This window comes from Streptopelia decaocto, assembly GCF_964273445.1.
Source record: "Streptopelia decaocto genome assembly, chromosome: 1".
In the NCBI taxonomy this organism is placed as follows: Eukaryota; Metazoa; Chordata; class Aves; order Columbiformes; family Columbidae; genus Streptopelia; species Streptopelia decaocto.
This window is the reverse complement of record NC_138663.1, coordinates 83,828,114-83,845,134: the sequence shown is the minus strand read 5'-3', so window position 1 is coordinate 83,845,134 and position 17,021 is coordinate 83,828,114. Positions and strand designations below refer to the sequence as shown.

At 48.9% G+C, this 17,021-nt stretch overlaps 1 protein-coding gene across 2 annotated transcripts in view; it reads right to left on the bottom strand.

Moving 5' to 3' along the window:
- Window positions 1-17,021, bottom strand: part of A2M (alpha-2-macroglobulin) — a gene marked incomplete at its 5' end in the record, with an annotated part of 30,934 nt that continues 13,913 nt past the window's right edge. Inside the window, 22 exons of one of the 2 annotated variants that reach the window (XM_082072768.1) lie at window positions 1-169; window positions 956-997; window positions 1,704-1,806; window positions 2,227-2,295; window positions 3,015-3,105; window positions 3,468-3,595; window positions 4,042-4,260; window positions 4,821-5,044; window positions 6,006-6,171; window positions 6,465-6,539; window positions 7,898-8,054; window positions 9,193-9,277; window positions 9,782-9,958; window positions 10,354-10,437; window positions 10,960-11,011; window positions 11,203-11,324; window positions 11,959-12,085; window positions 12,350-12,578; window positions 12,917-13,025; window positions 14,705-14,846; window positions 15,466-15,636; window positions 16,279-16,428. In XM_082072768.1, the coding sequence (XP_081928894.1) occupies window positions 144-169; window positions 956-997; window positions 1,704-1,806; window positions 2,227-2,295; window positions 3,015-3,105; window positions 3,468-3,595; window positions 4,042-4,260; window positions 4,821-5,044; window positions 6,006-6,171; window positions 6,465-6,539; window positions 7,898-8,054; window positions 9,193-9,277; window positions 9,782-9,958; window positions 10,354-10,437; window positions 10,960-11,011; window positions 11,203-11,324; window positions 11,959-12,085; window positions 12,350-12,578; window positions 12,917-13,025; window positions 14,705-14,846; window positions 15,466-15,636; window positions 16,279-16,428 (2,748 nt within the window). In that variant the 3' untranslated portion in view covers window positions 1-143. The remainder of the gene's footprint in view (window positions 170-955; window positions 998-1,703; window positions 1,807-2,226; window positions 2,296-3,014; window positions 3,106-3,467; window positions 3,596-4,041; window positions 4,261-4,820; window positions 5,045-6,005; window positions 6,172-6,464; window positions 6,540-7,897; window positions 8,055-9,192; window positions 9,278-9,781; window positions 9,959-10,353; window positions 10,438-10,959; window positions 11,012-11,202; window positions 11,325-11,958; window positions 12,086-12,349; window positions 12,579-12,916; window positions 13,026-14,704; window positions 14,847-15,465; window positions 15,637-16,278; window positions 16,429-17,021) is intronic. The other variant, XM_082072769.1, reaches the window with a different exon arrangement.

The following is a 17,021-nucleotide window of genomic DNA, read 5'->3' as shown; positions in this document are numbered from 1 at the left end:
TGAAGACTTAATTTATTTACAGTGTTGCTTCCTTTTTGGTGCTGAGGTGTCCTCCTCTAACATTTCAATAGGCCCCTGCAACAAGATCTTCTGGGGTAGAGACATACGTGTTGTTCCAGCAAGTTTCAGACAAGATGTGGTCTTCAGGCATTTCCCTGTTCAGCCTTGGCTGGAGGTAGGAAAAGGACACAGTGAGATAAGTATCCCAGTGAAGCAGTGTCCAGAGCCCTGGACAACTTCTCTGTGTTCTGGTGGCTATGGGAGTTCAGCCCTGCTAAAAACTGGGAAACTGGCTCATCTAAAAATACCCAGTTGCAGACAGATAACTGAATGGAAATGGCTGGACACATTGAAGATATATATCCATGCTACAGAGAGAGGACGGGAGGCAGAGGTACCCCGGAGATACATGAGCTATCCCACTACACATTCTCTCAGCACCTGTATTTCTCAAAGGAACGGAAAAAATAATCCAGGGCACAGTCTGAAAGGTCCCTATCAAAGACATGTGAATAATATAAAAATTTCACCAAGGCGTTTGGTAGACAATTCCTCATTACTTTTGTGTCTGAGGCATAGCAAACGTGGCCCTGAAAAGGGCAGAGACACAACGGCTGAGTGTGTTCAGTCCCAAGGGAGATTTCAGTCTTATTTGTACAATGTGACATACACACACAGCAAAACACAAGTGCGTCTGTGTGAATGAAGTCAGCAATACTGGGATTGCTGTTCCTAGTGAACAAAAATGAAAGTTTTATCTGATCTTACACAAGACATGGGGTGGCAGCATTGCTCTTCCTCTCAGTACTGAGGCATGCCTAGAGATTGCAGTAGGTACAGTGAGGATAAATGCTGACAGCACACCCAGGCTGAGGAAACCCAGGTCTGCAAAGACATTCAAGGCAACCTGCAATAGGCCATACTGGAACATCTCAATTGTTCCTGTGCAACCTACCTGTGGTGCAGGGAGCACTGTACTCCTGTGTGGCAAACTCATCTGGAAAACAGAAAGGAAAGGAGAGCAGGCTGTCAAGAGCCTCTCGGCACTCCTGGCAGAGGGACGGGTGCCAGGGAGACACTTCTCCCAGGCCCCACACACGCTGCTGCCGCCACCCTCTCCTTCCCCCAGAGACCCCAGCCGGGCGGGAGGGAGCCTCGGTCACGGCCTGTCCGGAGCCCAGCGCAGGGCAGAGCTGCCCCGCAGAGCAGCCCCGGCAGGTCTGCACCCCAGGGTGCCCTAGAGCTGCTCAGACACCTGCTGCCAGCACCCTGGGCCGGGGCCGGCTCTGTCGCTGCCGCCTGGCGCCGCAGCCGGGACGAGGAGCGGAGGGACCGCCCGGAAACGCGGGCGGGGCTGCGCTCTGGGACCGGCCCTGCACACGGGACCCCAGCGCCCACAGGCCTCCTGCGCTGTCTCCCTTAGGGGAGGGCGGCTGCGCAGCAGGTGCCGGCGTGAGGGGCAGCCCTGCAGGGATCTGCGCACCGTCACCGCCGCCCGGACCTGCCTCTCGGTGTTCCGTGGGGCCCGCCCGGGCAGCAGCAGGAGGGCAGGGTGGTGGCTCCAGCGCTCCGGGCGCCTCTGTGCTCAGAGAGCTCAGGCAGCGCGGCGGGCGGGGGCCCCGGCCGGGGCAGGTGCAGGTCCCGCCGCTCCCGGGCCCCTCCCCGCGTCCCGCTGCCCGGGGCAGCCCCAACCCCGCACTCACCTGTCTCGTAGTAGTCATAGACCTTCACCTGCGCCGGCTTCAGGCCCTGCACGGGGACGTCCCGCTCCACCGTGAAGGAGAAGCTGAGGGTCGCGCTGCCCAGCTGGGGAAGGGAAGCGGTGGAAGCTCAGGGGCGGCTCCGCACCACCCCGGGCTCCCCCGTGTCCCCGCACCGCTCCGGGCTCTGTCGCCCTCCGCTGCCAGCCGTGCCCGGGCCCTGGGGCTGCAGGAGCTGCAGGCCTGGCTGGGTGCAGGGGAAACCCTGGGGCCTTTCCCCACACTGGTGGAGGCTCTGGCTGCCGGGAAGGTCAGGGCCTGATGTGTGCGTGGGGCAGAGGGAAAGGCTGCTGACGCTGGGAGGAAAGTACCAGTAAATCTGAAAGGTCAGCAAAATTCAGTATGGTATTTCCTACTAATCTTGTGAGATCCATGGTACTTTGGAGGCCCAGATCTTTTTACTTATGTGGCCAAATGTCCCAGTGCCTGTGTTTCTGACCCATCCTTGCCCCAGATGGATACTTACCTTTTCCAGGTACACCAGGACGTGGTTGGTACTCAATTCTGTGCGCTCAATAACAGGGTCACGTTCCAGCTGAACAAAGAAGGCCAAGACGTTACTGTGTTGAGGGTGGTCTTCCTGTGCCCCTTACCCAGCCCTATGGATCAGATGTACTGTGGATGAAACACTAGGGTACTGCTGTGTGGAACTGCCTCCTTGGTGTGCTCCTAGGTATCATGGTCCCGAGACCTTCCCTTTGCCAGCCCAACAGATAAAGTACAGCCTGGCTCCAGCAGAGACTGAGTACTGGTTCAAGCACAGTGATGCAGTGATTACATGAAAATACATTCCTTCTGGCTTGCTATTATTGCAGTATCGTATGATTGAGTTTGTTTTCCAAACCGTGCACCTGCTCAGCATCTCAAACAGTGACCCAGAATCTGAACAGTTAAAATGCTACAGGGTGTTGTCAGGTCGGCAGAGGGAAAAAAGAAACAGCACTACTTTTGCATGTCCTATGCACATCCAAAGCTTTTAGAGAGCTGTCAGCATTCAGTAGTAATAAAGGTGCCCATGACCAGTCTAAAGAAAAAAATACATACTATATTTTTCCTAAATCCAACACATTTTTCCCCCTTGTGCTGGCCATGAGCCAGGTATGAAAAGAGAATGCTCTACACAGAAAATGTGCAGAAGACAGTGGCAAGATCAAGTTGATTCCAATGCTGAAGGCCTCTAGTTTGCAACACAGATTTGGAAGCCGCTTGAAGATAAGAAGCTGGATGTTGCTTGTTAGACAAACAGGATCCTACCTTCCTCACAGAGGATTTAATGGGGATGAATCCTGACAGCATCTTCACATCAACAATCACCATGTTGGAGACATTGCGCTTCCCAGTGTAACTAAGGAACCAAGTGACAAAGTTTCAGTGCACCTCAAACGGAGGCTGGGGCACTTCCACCTTTTCCATAATACCTGCCACCCCACCACATCCTGACAGTCCAGCACCTTCTCCAGCTATGCCACGGCCTCCTAGTCAGCTGTGCAGCCTCTCGGTAGCCCAGCCACGGGCTACCCACACAGCTGACAACTGCAGGACATGTCCTTCCTCTACAGCCTTTCCTCCCAGCCCAGCTGTGTCCTGCCCACTTTTCCAGGGAGGCACTGCTCCTGCAGGGCTTCCACAGTGGCTCACGCTGGACAGCCAGACCTTCTCCAGCTCCCATGGCTTCTCAGGAAGGCTCAGACCCAAATGCAGACTCACCTGACATTTACACCTATGTCAAAGACCTTGTGAGCATTGGAGTCCACACATGTCTCTGGCATCGTGTACACGTGGAGCATGAAGGGTGCATCCTCCTGTGTGGGCTGCACGTTGTACCTCAGGCTTGTCTAGAGGAGACAGTGTGTGTGTGTGTCTGCTCAGCACTTGAGAGAGACAATCCTCTCCTTGTCCAGCCTCCCCACTTCTCCCACTCTCCCGGCTCCTCCACACAGTGGATTCTTCCTCCCTCCCTCCCTCCCTCCCTCCCTCCCTCCCTCCATCCCTTTTTTCCCTCCCTCCCTCCCTCCCTCCTGTCCTTCCTTCCTTCCTTCCTTCCTTCCTTCCTTCCTTCCTTCCTTCCTTCCTTCCTTCCTTCCTTCCTTCCTCCCTCCCTCCCTCCCTCCCTCCCATTCTTTCTCCTCCACACACCTCTACTCTTTTTCTCCTATTCCCTCTCCCAGAGCCTTCCCTCCCACTCCTACCCTCTGTGCTGTCCCTTCTGCCCTCTCCTGGCTCCTGCCTGGCAAAGGACTCCCCTCCTAGGGATGCCACCTGCTTCCCCCATCACCCTCACCTGCAGGTAGACGCATCCATCGCCAGAAACCTCCGTGCTGTACTCCCCGGGCACCTGGGGCAGGGGCACACGCTGGAGCAGCAGCCGGTTTGTGGGATCCACTTGGAAGTCTTGCTGGAAGTCCCCTCCAGATCGCAGGGTCACTTTAGAAGCTGCTCCACTCTTGGCATAGGTGACAGCTCCATACAGGGACAAGGCTTGGAGGGCCACCACTGTGTCCTGGAAGAGACGGGTCCCGGCACCCAGGGGACAGACTTAGCCTTTCCACAGCCTGCCTTTTGCTGCCAGGAGACACCCGCCCCTCCATTCTTCACTTTCTCCAGTTTTAAGAACAAAGGACACAGGGAATGAGCAGCTTTTGCATGTTTCCATTCCCTGCCCGTGTCCTCTGCACAGCAGTTGCATGTTCCCTCGGCTCCCTGGTGTGCAGCTCTGAGCAGCCTCCACTCGCTCGCCACAGGGTGAAGCAGCAGCTTGACATGCAGAAAGAAATTGCAGTGGGAGCCCTCTCCAATGACACAGTCCCTCGCGTCCCTACCGTGGTGCCCCACTGTAGTGTCAATCAAGCCAGGTCATTAAGCAAAATATCAGGATTTCCCAGAGGTGCATACCAGCGTCTTGCCTCTTGGGAACTTTGGAAACCATGGTAGATACTACAGCGAGATACTGCAGTGCTGCAGTCCCTGCCCTGGCAAACCTTACTGTGCTCCCACCTAGGTCTCTGACGCTTCCCATCTTCTGGCATTGATGCGTGAGGTGGCAGGAGGGAAGCAGCTCACCTGGGTGGAGGAGAAGCCTCCATTGGGATTCTGCTGACCGGTGATCCACTTTGCAATAAGAGATGCGAACGACAGCTCCTGCTGGGAAGGTGTCGGCTGCGTGGTGAGGTGAGCAAGGAGCACATAGGCTGTCATCTCCACTTCAGCAGAGGGAGCTCGGTAGCGTAAGTATGGGAGATGAACCTCTGGCTCTTTCCCTGGCCGCTGCCAATGAACAGACCCATCTTTATGGGAGCCAGGGAGCGTGTGGAGAGAAGACAACAACCATTTATTAGTAGTTATTGCAAGGGAGTTCCTGATCTGCTGCCGATCCAGCTGGGAGGCCAGAGCCCCCAGGATACATCTGTCACGTAGCATGAAATGGGAAGGGTCAGGTTTACACTTGCTGCATGTTTACAACTAAGCTGAGTCTGCTGAGGCTTTGTCCTCAGGACTGGATACCACTTTGTCCTAGACTCCAGATTGACACAGGTATTTATGGACTTGGACACCTCGAGGTATCAGTGACCTGAGCAGGTGACCTGGGCACCAGGCTAGCACACCTTCCCTTTTGAAGCAGAGATACCAGAGTCAGGCAGTGACAAGCTCTGTGAGGCAAAATGACCCTACGACCGTCAGCAGGGCTGGGGATGCCTCCTCTCACAACCTTACTGCCCATCACTTGGGCAAAACCCACTGTCTGGCCCTACTTTACCAGAACACTTCTTGACTTTACTCAGGGGTTACACTGTAGCCTCTGAAATGACTTGCACGTTCATTTTCCTGCACAGCTCATGCAGCTTTTCTCTGATTTACCATGCCTTGTGCTGTGCAAGGTCAGCTTTGTTTGATGTTGAGCATGTGTAGCCATAAACATTGCTAAGACCTCGCTAAGCAGTACCTGGTGTGGCAAGAGGAGTGGACTGAGGATGGACGTGAGCACAGTCACCCTTTACTTCAGGACCAATGGTGATGGTACCTGGTGCTACCTGATGAACTCCCTCAGGGCAGAGAAGTAGAGCTGGGCACTGAGAGTGAGTTATCAAAAACTCAACCCCTTTACACAAAGCTTTCCTCTCCCACTCTCTGTCCCTACCCACAGAAGCCATTTCCTAAAGCCATTGCACCACCAATAAAAGCCATTTTATCAAAGGAAGATGTTAGGTCAGCAGGTTGGAAGAAAGATGTTCCACCAGGAGCACTCACCCTTTTTCACGGCTTCCTTTTCAAGTGAGCTGAGCAATGCCTTCCGTTTCTCCTCCTTGCCTGCCAGGGCGAAGGTGTACGCCATCAGTGCCTTGGTGTACACGTGGTTTTCTTTTTCATCTGCTGCTGTTTCCAGGCAGAACAGAGCATTACGCACCACTGAGTGCTGGGAGGGGAGAGATACCCAGTGATTAGAAGAGTGGGGAGAAATGAGGTTTTTGCCCTACTAGTGACACATAACTCCACTGAACTTTGAAGAGGGGTCTGCCAGAATGAAGTCTAGGGATAAGTAGGGAATGATTTTTTCCAGTAATGCTAATATTGTCAGCACATAATTCTTATATCACAGGGCTCAACAAACAAGTCCTTTTTACAATGTGGAGGAAATTCTGGGCAGTAAAGTGTCATCATTGACTAACACAACATAACTGACTCAAGTTCAATTGCAGTTCAACATACAGTTACAGGCAGAGGAATCTCCAGCAATGCGATAGTGATGTAGGCTGTCAGTGAGACCTCGTTGTCCACTCCACCCTGCAGGAAAACACAAAGGTAGATGCTGACCCAACCACGCTTCTTATATTCAGTCTTTTCTCCCACTCCAGTGGGAATACTTTATTCTGCATTGTAGGCCACTGGCTTGTCTCCTTCCCCTTGCAGCTGATGTGGATGTATCAATATCACTTATAAAGTTCAAGTTAGCTTTTATTTTCCTTCTTATTGTGGTGATCACACAGAATCATAGAATCATTTTGATTGGAAGAGACCCCTAAGATCATCAAGTCCATCTAGTACTAAACCTTGCCCCTAAGAACCTCATCCATACGTCTTTTAAACACCTCCAGGGATGGTGACTCAACCACTTCCCTAGGCAGCCTGTTCCAGTGTTTCACAACCCTTTCTATGAAGAAATTTTTCCTAATACCCAATCTGAACCTTTCCTGGCACAACTTGAGGCCATTTCCTTTTGTCAGATCCCTTGCTATTTCAGAGAAGAGACCAACACCCTCCATGCTACAACCTCCTTTCAGGTAGTTGTAAAGAGTGATAAGGATGACCCTGAGCCTCCTTTTCTCCAGGCTAAACAACCACAGTTCGCTCAGCTGCTCCTCCTAAGACTTGTGCTCCAGATCCTTCTCCAGCTTCGTTACCCTCCTCTGAACTCTCTCCAACGTGTCAATGTCTTTCCTGTAGTGAGGGACCCAAAACTGAACATAGTATTCAAGGTGGGGCCTCAGCAGCGCCGAGTACAGTGGGATGATCTTTTTCCTAGTCCTGTTGGCCACACTATTCTTGATGCTCTTGGCCTTTTAGGCCACCTGGGCACACTGCTGGCTCATATTCAGCTGGCTGTTGATCAGCATCCCCAGGTCCTTTTCCCCCAGACAGTTTTCCAGCCACTAGTCTCCGAGCCTGTAGTGCTGCATGGAGTGGTTGTAATCCAAATGGAGGACCTGGCATTTGGCCTTGTTGAACTTCATACAATTGGCCTCAGCCCAATGATGCAGTTGGCCCAGATCCCTTTGCAGAGCCCTCCTACCCTCCAGCAGATCAACACTCCCACCCAACTTGATTTCATCTGCACACTTACTGAGGGTGCACTCGTTCCCCTCAGCCAGATCATTGATAAAGTTATTAAACAGAACTGGCCCCAACACTGACCCCTGGGGAACACCACTCCTGAGCAGCTACCAACTGGATTTGACTCCATTCACCACAACTCTTTGGGCCTGGCCATCCAGCCAGTTCCTTACCCAGCTGGCTCCCAACTTCTTGCCATTGACGTGGGCATTTCCCATCTGTCTGTATACTCAAGAAGCTCAACTGGACCTATCTGACTTAGGGTCAACTTCTAGCCTCACAAAAAAAGCCCAACCAGGCAGTCATGTTACCTTCATGACATTGTTCAGGAGTGTCCCAGAGCTGTGGAAACACCCATTCTCCTTCTGTTTGTAAGACAGCCAGACCAAAGCATCCTGGATGTGCTTCTCATCTATGAAAATGTAACGCCGGGCCTGGGCAAAGGACTTGAGGACAAAGGCCGTGAGCCTGAAAGAGAGAAAGAGCAGTGAAAGAGCCTGAGCATGCGTGTTACGTGTCACAGGTGACAGGGCCCATGTGCACATCATCTGCTTGGAGAAAGGCAAGAAGGCCTGGGGAACTGTGGGCCAGTTAGTCAGCCCACATGTATATTATATCTTCACCTCAAAAAATCTGTCAAAAAACTGCTTCACAACTGGATTTCTTGTCCCTCATTTGGCTCATGAAACCCTGTGATCCCTTTCTATTGAGGCTACAGTTTGAAGGACAGTTATTGTTCTGTATCTAAGAAAGTCGCTTTAGAAAAGTAGGGAATAGCATTCCAAAACATCTGCATAATAGTAATACTCAAAATGACAGGGAAGAATAATTAAATCCCTGCTAGCTCATGGTCTATTGGCAGGACTCTTGCATTAGAAATCCATGCCTCACCGGCTTCCCAGAAGTCCCCAGAGTTTTAGAGTAAAAAAGAACATGTTAAAAGAGTGTTTGCTAGAGTTGTTACAAGCAGTTATGGAAAAGAAGCAGGCATGAGGCGAGAAACCAGCATGCTACTGAGCCAAGTATTGTTGAAGAAACTAAAACTGAAGGTGATGAAGTCATCCACTCTTACTCTTACCTGAAGTTGAAAATGCATGGCAATGACATGCTGGAGCAACTCAAAACTTCGCAGTAAGTCACACTGACAACACACATCCTCCTCCAGGCTGTGTTTGCTTAGTAATACACAAATGCTCTTGAAAAAAATCATACGGCACTGCTCTTATATTATCATCCTTTCCACTTATATGGAAACACCCTTCCCAGCAGCCTTCTCAGCAGGTGCTAGTCTAGAAGAGCTGCCACTGCAACTCTTCGGCCTTCCTCAGTCAGGATGTGAAATCCCTGCTCCCTTCATCCCCCATTTATCACCATTTCTTTCCTGTTTGTCATGGTCCTCAGACCTGCTGGTGGGAGAATGTGCTTCAGCTACATAACAGGCTGATGCAGCCTATTTTATTAAGGCAGCACAGGGGCCACACCAGCTCAGGAAAGCCTGGTGGTCTACAACAGAATTTCATATTTACTGTCATGCTGCACTTATTATAAATGTGTAGAGGAGAAAGAGGAGCATATAAGGGATGCATAATTGACATGAAAATCGCACCAAGTGTTCCCTGGTTGGCCATAACGTGGTCCAAAGGTACTGTAAGAGCCATCTGGGTGCTTGTAGTTCAGCTGCCTCTGATAACCTGTAATAGAGAGTTAAAGCAAGATTAAGATGCCAGAGGAAGTCTACTGAAGGATGGGGAAGTAGAAAAACAGCTGTATCAGCAAAGGCAAAGGAGAGGAGAGTAGGTCAGCCCTATCCTAGCCAGTAAGAAGTACTATACATCCCCATTTCCATGCACTGCTTGTATTTTGTGAGGTGAAGCAACACCTGCATTTCTTCAGAAGGGAGGACATATTAGTGACAATGGACAAGTCACTGTAGCAGGCCACCTGACAACTCTGCACTGCATTGCAACCCAATTACGGAGCAAAGAAAAGTGGGTGCAATGATCAGGTACCCTAATGCTTAATCAACAGAAAATAATAAAGGAAAAAGCAGTGAAGGGCCTTCTCAGGCACACAGCAGAGACCATCTGTGCATGAGAGAAGCTCTCTTTCCACATTTGGCCAACATTTGACAGAAGCACCCCAGGCAGGATCTGGAAAAAATACAATGCAGAAGCAAAAGCCACGTCCCAGCTCACCGCTCACTAAGTATCCAATGGCCTTGGATTTGACCTCTTCACTCAGCTGCTCTGTGTTGTTCAGGTAGTCCAGGACATAGATGTTGGGTGCAAACAGGACCATGTTCTGCTCTCCACAGCCAAACGGCATCTGGAGGAGCTGGTGCAGGTTCTGCATGGCAGTGCCCATGATGTCACCTGGGGAGCAGGAGATACCAGAGGTATATTAACAATGCTCAGGGTTGTCTATCAGAATCAGAGGTGGCTACTGAATGAGAGAAGCAGGAGATAATGAAGAAGAACAAAAGAAAATCTGAATTGATAAACATCTTGGAATGAAATGCAGAACAGCAGAGAAAAAGAGGGAAAAGAGAGGGAAATGAGAGGTTAAGGCACTGGCAGAGAACGCTGAACAAAAGGACATGCAGAAAGGGCAAAAGAAAGATCACAACTGAAGGGGAAAGTGCTTGAGACAGAGGGGTGAAAGACAGGAATGAGGTGTGCTGGAAACCAGGAGAAAAGACTGTGAGGTAGGAGGCCAACAGAGAGGGGCAGAAACAGTATATGGTTCTTCTCCAAGTCTGCTCACTCACCCAGCACTGAGAAATATGCTCTTCCTGAGTCTTGTACCACATTTGAGGGTAACAACAGGGAAAACTTCTCTTTTACAGGTACTCCTGAGAGGGAAACAAGACCCAAACAGCTTCAGTGCAGTGCCAAAAAATGGCTAATGAAAGGGAAGGGGATCTCAGTGAAACAACAGGATCACTTCCTATTAGAAATGCCCTGATTTCAGTCTCTTCGTTCTTCCCTGGCTATAAGGCAATCTCTGCATGAAACCACCCTCACCACTGTTAGGCACTGTAGATCACATCTCTACAGCTTTTTCCTGGGCATGCCAGAAAACAGGAGACAGGGCTTGTAACTCCAATGTCAGCACACAAGAGAACAGGGATGCAAACAGTCATGCTAAATCTGTCCTAGTTCATACCCTGATGCTTAGGCAGGACTATCCATTCTCTAGGGCCTTCTTCAGTCTTACATCTCAGGCTCCCAACTGATGAGGCATGTTTTGATTACCTAAAAATATCAGCCTGTGTGGAATACAATAGAGGCAGCACTATCTTCCTTCTCCAGACTTGTCCCACCCATCAAACCAAACAGAAACAAATGGAGAGGGTGGGGAGAGACGGCTTTACCTTTTACACAGAGCACAAAGTTCTGGGTTGTTTCCTTCTCAACTCCTTCAGGCTTGGGTGGGATGAAGGAAAATGAGAGAAATGAGAAGTTAGTGAGACAGGAAGTACAGACAGACAGAGGAATCCTCAACAGGACAGAGAAATCTGCCTATATGAGATTATATAGCACTCTGTCCAATTGCATCACAGTGTACGCTCTAGCCTGTGGAAAGCTCAGTCCTCTCATTCCCACAACCCACATACCTCCACCAGCAGCTGTCTGATGACCGTGTCCTTCCGCCCTTTCTCAGGGGTCTCCACGATGGCATTCCCGCAGGGCTGCTGGTTCTGCAGGGCCTCAGTGCTCACCAAGAACTCCACCTGCCCTGTAGGAAACAAGGGTCAGCCAACCCTGCCAGGTAACAGGAGTCACTGCCACTTCCAGGAATTTCAATCTGCAGGCCCATGGGTGGGGACTTCCCTTCACACCCGGGCTCTGCTTGTTTCCCACAAGAACATGGCTATCTATATCAGAATCCATCCTGGAGCAGATAAGGTGCACTGCCATCAAAAGGTGACTCTTTTCCAGAACTTAGGACACCACAGAGGTGGGACTCACCAGCCCCACTGCTGTTCAGCACACTGCTGCCTGCATGCACAGCACAGCTGCTACCACAGCACGTAACAACAGTGAAAACAAAGTATGAAGATCCCATGGGGCAGTCATCTAATCTCTGGGAGGGATGGAGACAACAGAGTATCCCCACTGGCTTGCAACGTCTCTGGCTTCAGAAGATGTTGTCCAAGGGCTGTAAGGCTCGATGATACTACATGTGGTACCAGACAGAGCCTTGGACACTGTGAGTCTGCCAGCCTTTGCCTCCCAAATAACCCCAAATGAGACAGGTATTCAGCTCTAATGCTTGCCAGGAAATTGTGTTGCTCTAACACCCAACGGTGAATGGGGAGAACATCACAGAGAAAATCTCTCTGCAGTTTTCAGCACCCTGAGACCTTTACCTAGAGATCTGGGAGTCACCAGCCAAGCCACGGTTTTTCTCCCGTTCTCACAAAGACAATGAGATTCTTCATCCTTTTCCACCGGAGAAGCCAGGAAATGAGCAGACTGAGCCAGAGTTACGCTGACCTGCCAGTTGTAGAGAAGCACAATCAAGGAAGGGTGACCATGAGAGACAGGGAGCCAGGAAGCAATAGCAACAGCTGCTTCTTCAGAGGCAAGGGAGCAGGGAGCTGGAGTTCTGGGTTCTGCATTTGGAGTACATAGGAGGAATAACAAGAATTTTGGGACAGAAGGGTCTAGGGCTACTCAAAGATATAAGAAGGCTAGGCGAAGGTAAGAGGTGTACGAGAAGGTTACACAAGTACAGAGAAGGATTTAAACCTTCCTTACCCTGATGCAGGCAGTCAGGTAGTTGAAAACTGTGGCTTTCAGTGTGAAGGACTCACCACGCACCACAGAGTAGGGCATGGTGAGCTCTACAAAGAAGGGCTGGAAGGCTCTGAGGGACACTGTTGGGGACAGGCCAAAGCCTGTGTCTGCCGAAGTGCAGAAGGCACTGGCTTTCCACTCAGTGATGGTATCGGGGATGGTCACATTTAGATCAGCATTTCCGTCAGAGCTGGTGAAACACAGAGAGTAAGGACAGAGGGTAATTTTTTTATGGCATTTTGGTGACTATCTGTGCCCCTTTTGACCCACTGAACAGTACTGCCTGTGTGAACTGTATGTTTGTTACTGTAGGGCCACCCCACCTCTTCTTCCATACCCATGACCACTCCTTGGTCAAACCTAACCATGGCTGAAGGTAATTCCTTCTCAGAGGATTGCCAAGTGATCTCCTCAAACAATAAAAAACGTTTTGGCATTGAAAAAGTTTGGCAAACATATGGGGATTCATGTTTTCACCTTATAAAACCAGTTTTATTAAAAAGGAAGGAACTAGCCCAAGGTGCTTACCTTATAGATACTAAACTCCAAATCCAAGTTTCTGGGAAATACTTTCGGACTGTCTCCGTCACCTCTTCAGGAGTGCTTAATGTGGCATAAAGTCTGTCTGCCTGAAGGCCTGAATGCGGTGAGACGCAAAAGATATCAACTACTAACAATTCCAAATAAGCAAGATCTACATCAGCATCATGCTTTGGTCTGAGAAAGCGTCAATCTACATGACAATTAGAAGCCTTACTGGCAGCAGATGTTTGCTGTGGTTGTAGTGAGTGCTGGTACCCAGAGCAGTGAAGTTTCAGGGTCAGGGCTTATTAGCAAGAGCTAGCCTTCCAGCATTTCCTGCTAGTCTCCAGCAAACCTTAGAGTATGCGGGGCAACACTTCACAGGTTGAAACAAGGATGTTAAAGCAAAGAGCTATTTATTACCTTCTGTGCAAGCAGCCCTGTCTCTTTCAGGCACAGTCGTGACATCCTTCTCTATCCTATCAGGCCAAGTAGCAATGGAATGTCCCTCTGTTGCAGTGTTTTTTGTAGGGTCATTATGATTCAGAAAACTGCCTCCCTGCTGAATTTACAGCTTCTAAAGAACTAGGCTAGAGATGCTCAAACTAAAAACATGCAGTTGGAATTTGGGAGGGATAAAAATAGACTTTTTCCCTAAACCAAATTTTTCACACGTAAAAATTATTCACAAGAAGATATTCTGAGTTTGGGATGAAATTGGGTAAAAAATAAGCCTTTGTTTGACTTTAGTTTTGAACAGCTGACAAATAGAAGGGTCATGAGCAGGATGGGACAGTTGGTTTGCTTGGCTTTGACAAAAAAGGAAGAGAAATCCACACAAGCAGATAAAGAAGAAAAGTTCTTAACTGAATTCTAGTTTTGGTCATCTTTACTTTGCCTAAATTAATGTCTCTGTTTAGATAAAAATTGTGTAGCTAGCAAGTATCCATACTATCTCTGCAACAGGCACCTCCAAAGTCTGGGAAGATTTCAGAGCAGGAATGAAAGATGCTATCAGAGCTGTATCACATAGCTCCAAGCAAGAGTGACAGTGGCTTGCTTCTATTGTCTATCATGATATTTCAGTCTTCTGACTTCTGCCTGTTTCAGTTTTAAAATAATTTAAAAGCACCTATCCTGCATCTTATCAACCTGTATTAGAAGTTGAGATTGGCACACTAAAGCGTGCCAATGGAAAACTCTCCAAATCAGCTAGAATAATCTAGATTTTCCAGGATATTTCCCTTAATATGAGACTATGGATGATGACATGGCCAATCCTGTCCCCCAAAAAGCTACCATCCAAGAGTTGAGATAGCCCTTAGAAATAGGGTGAGTCCATTTCAGGCTGGACTTCACATCTTACCACTCTCAGCCTACCAGCTTGTCACTGAAAATTTTCTCACCCGCTTCTTCTGTTTTTGATGATACATAAAACTGGATGAATCAATGAGGGCAGTCTGAAGATGGTGTTGGAGACCCCTTAAGTGATACCTAGGAAAAGACATCTAGTACAAAAACCTAGTGAACAGTTCAGATGCCAAATAACATCCTCTGTTCTGCCAGGGTCTTTGAAAACTACTTGGTTCTGCTGACTTCTAATGTGGAATTATCAAAGCTTGTCTTTAGACCTTCATAACCCAGCAAAAAAGATATTCCCCACACTCATGCACAAGCTGTCATCTGTGAACCCACTACTTCAGTATGACTTCCACAACGCCAGTTTTTGTTTGAGTATTCACCCCAAAATACAGACAGGATCTCAAATATAATAACAAGACCCAGTTCCTTTACCACCTGTCCTCATTGCAAACATAGGTCCTCCAGATGAGAGTGGAGCCGATGCAAGGCCGGCTGCTGCTGGCACATAAATACCAGTGCTGCAATACTGTGGTTTCCTCACTTTGGTATTTGTGAAAACCTTCAAACCCATTTCCTATGGGAGAGAAATCCAACATGTTTTTTTGTTAATGAGTCCTGTTGAAGTCTACATAGCAGACCTGACATTAGTATTTTACTGCCTCGAAAGGAGAAGCCGTTACTGACTGTGGATTGGACCTTGAGATGAACTCCTTAACCCTGGGGTCTGGGTGCTTGGGTGGCTCAGACAGACCAAAGTATAAATCCCCTTTGTCTCTAGGGCACTGGTTCTTGTCCAGTTCCAGCCTAGGGGTCAGGATGAGCCAGGAAGTAGATAGTTTTCTCTCTGGAAGGAAATGTCTGTGGCTATGATGCAGCTCAAGGACTTTATTTGGACTAACTGTAATGGCACAGGATTATTTACATCCTGTTAGAACCTCACATCAAGTCAGCCTCAAAGCTTTTCCTGTAAGAAGAAAACTTTGGGACTGATCACTTTTCCACCAAGTCAGGAGCAAAGCTGGCAAGACAGGTGAAGCGTATGACTCTCAGTGAACTTGCCTCTGGATAAAAATTAGTGTCAGATCATTCAGACTGACAAACCCTTCCCTTGGTATGTTGCATCATGACACAGAAGCTTAAGTATTCTCAGTCTGTCTCCCACTCCACTCCCTAACCATGCAAGAGGGCTATACCTTTAGAATGCTGTAAGTGTCGTCTTCATTCATCTCCACTACTGGAGAATAGGTGATCCCATTCAGAACTATCTTCTTCAAGGGGATGCAGTTTTCCAGGGACTCCTCCGAGAGAATGTCTGGACTATAGGGATAGTCACGCAGTCCCTTCCCTGGCAGCAAGTTATACACCTAGGCAGAAAGAGCCAGAGTATCCAGCATTTTCAGTGTCCACTGTCACAAAACACAACTGAGGGAGTTGGATGCAAAGACCATAACCATAACAGCACATACATCCACATTGCCATGGTCCTCCCTGTGGTGGGAACAGTGGGAATTTGGGAATCAAAAAAGAAATGCAGATTTGGAGATACCTCCTCTTCTGTTATGAGCAGCATGTTACTCTGGTTATTATGGCTCAAATATATAAAAAAGACATTTTCAGTCCTTTGTCCCTACTCAAGGATTGTTGTTTGCTGCTTAGCATGAGAATAAACTCTCTTCCAGATGCTACTCCCAGAAAATTAATCCATGACTGGAGAGAATAACTGAAAAACCATCACCAAACTCACAACAGTGTTTGGCTCTGGCCAAGAGAAGCAGTCACCTTATAAGGTTTTTCTCAATGTCATCCCTATAGTTGGATAAAACTCCTAAGAAACAGCTGCTGCCCAGTTCTCATCTTTTTGCCCACCGCAGAAAGAAGAGAAACAGCACAGGACAGCTTTCCTGTGTCAGCACGGACAAGAGGGACTGTTCACTGTTTCTACCCCAGCACCAGGCTGCATTTTCTCTGACTAGGCTCCCAAGTTGCTCCACAGACCAAGCACTTACAGAGCTGGGTGACAGGTCAGCTTCTGGCTTCATGAGGAGAACACTCTTGTCTACAGCACGGACAGCACAGAGGGAGTTTGGGGAGGCTCTGAACAGCAAGTGAGCATCAGAAGAAGGCAGGCCTTCAGAAGGAGAGAAGCTCAAGTCCACCTATAGCAACAGGAAAAACTATGTTACAGATGCCCTGCCCTTGCAGGACTTTTCCCTTCAGTTGACTGCATCAGTTCTAACCTCACAAAAGCCCACAAACGCATAAACACACACACACATCTGTGCTCCCTCTGTGCGGCTGCAGAGCTGGGTTTCCTCTCTGCAATGCCAGACAAATCAGCACTAATGGTTCTTGACAACTTCCAGCATCACAATTGCTCATAAAACTTTTGAGGCAGTTTTGGGGGTTTTATGGCCACTAGTAAATCTCATGAGATAATCACACATAGTGATTCGATGTGTTCAGGCAGCTGGGCATGGTGTTGAACCAGGTCGACTCTCTGTACTACACGCAGATATTGTGTGTGGAGAGAAAACAGGCTTGCAAATACCTTGCTTAGCAAATTTTTCGGTAACATGAGAAGCAGTGATACCCTGGAGTAATATTGCAATATCTACTGGCTGTCAATTCTGAAGAACTGGCTTGTTGGTTGAGGCCTCCCAGATTTGCGTGCCTTCCCCAAAACCTAACTGACAACTCTAATGACTCCCCTACCAACCTCTGCCCTGGTAGTACTTGCTAGCATAAGTTG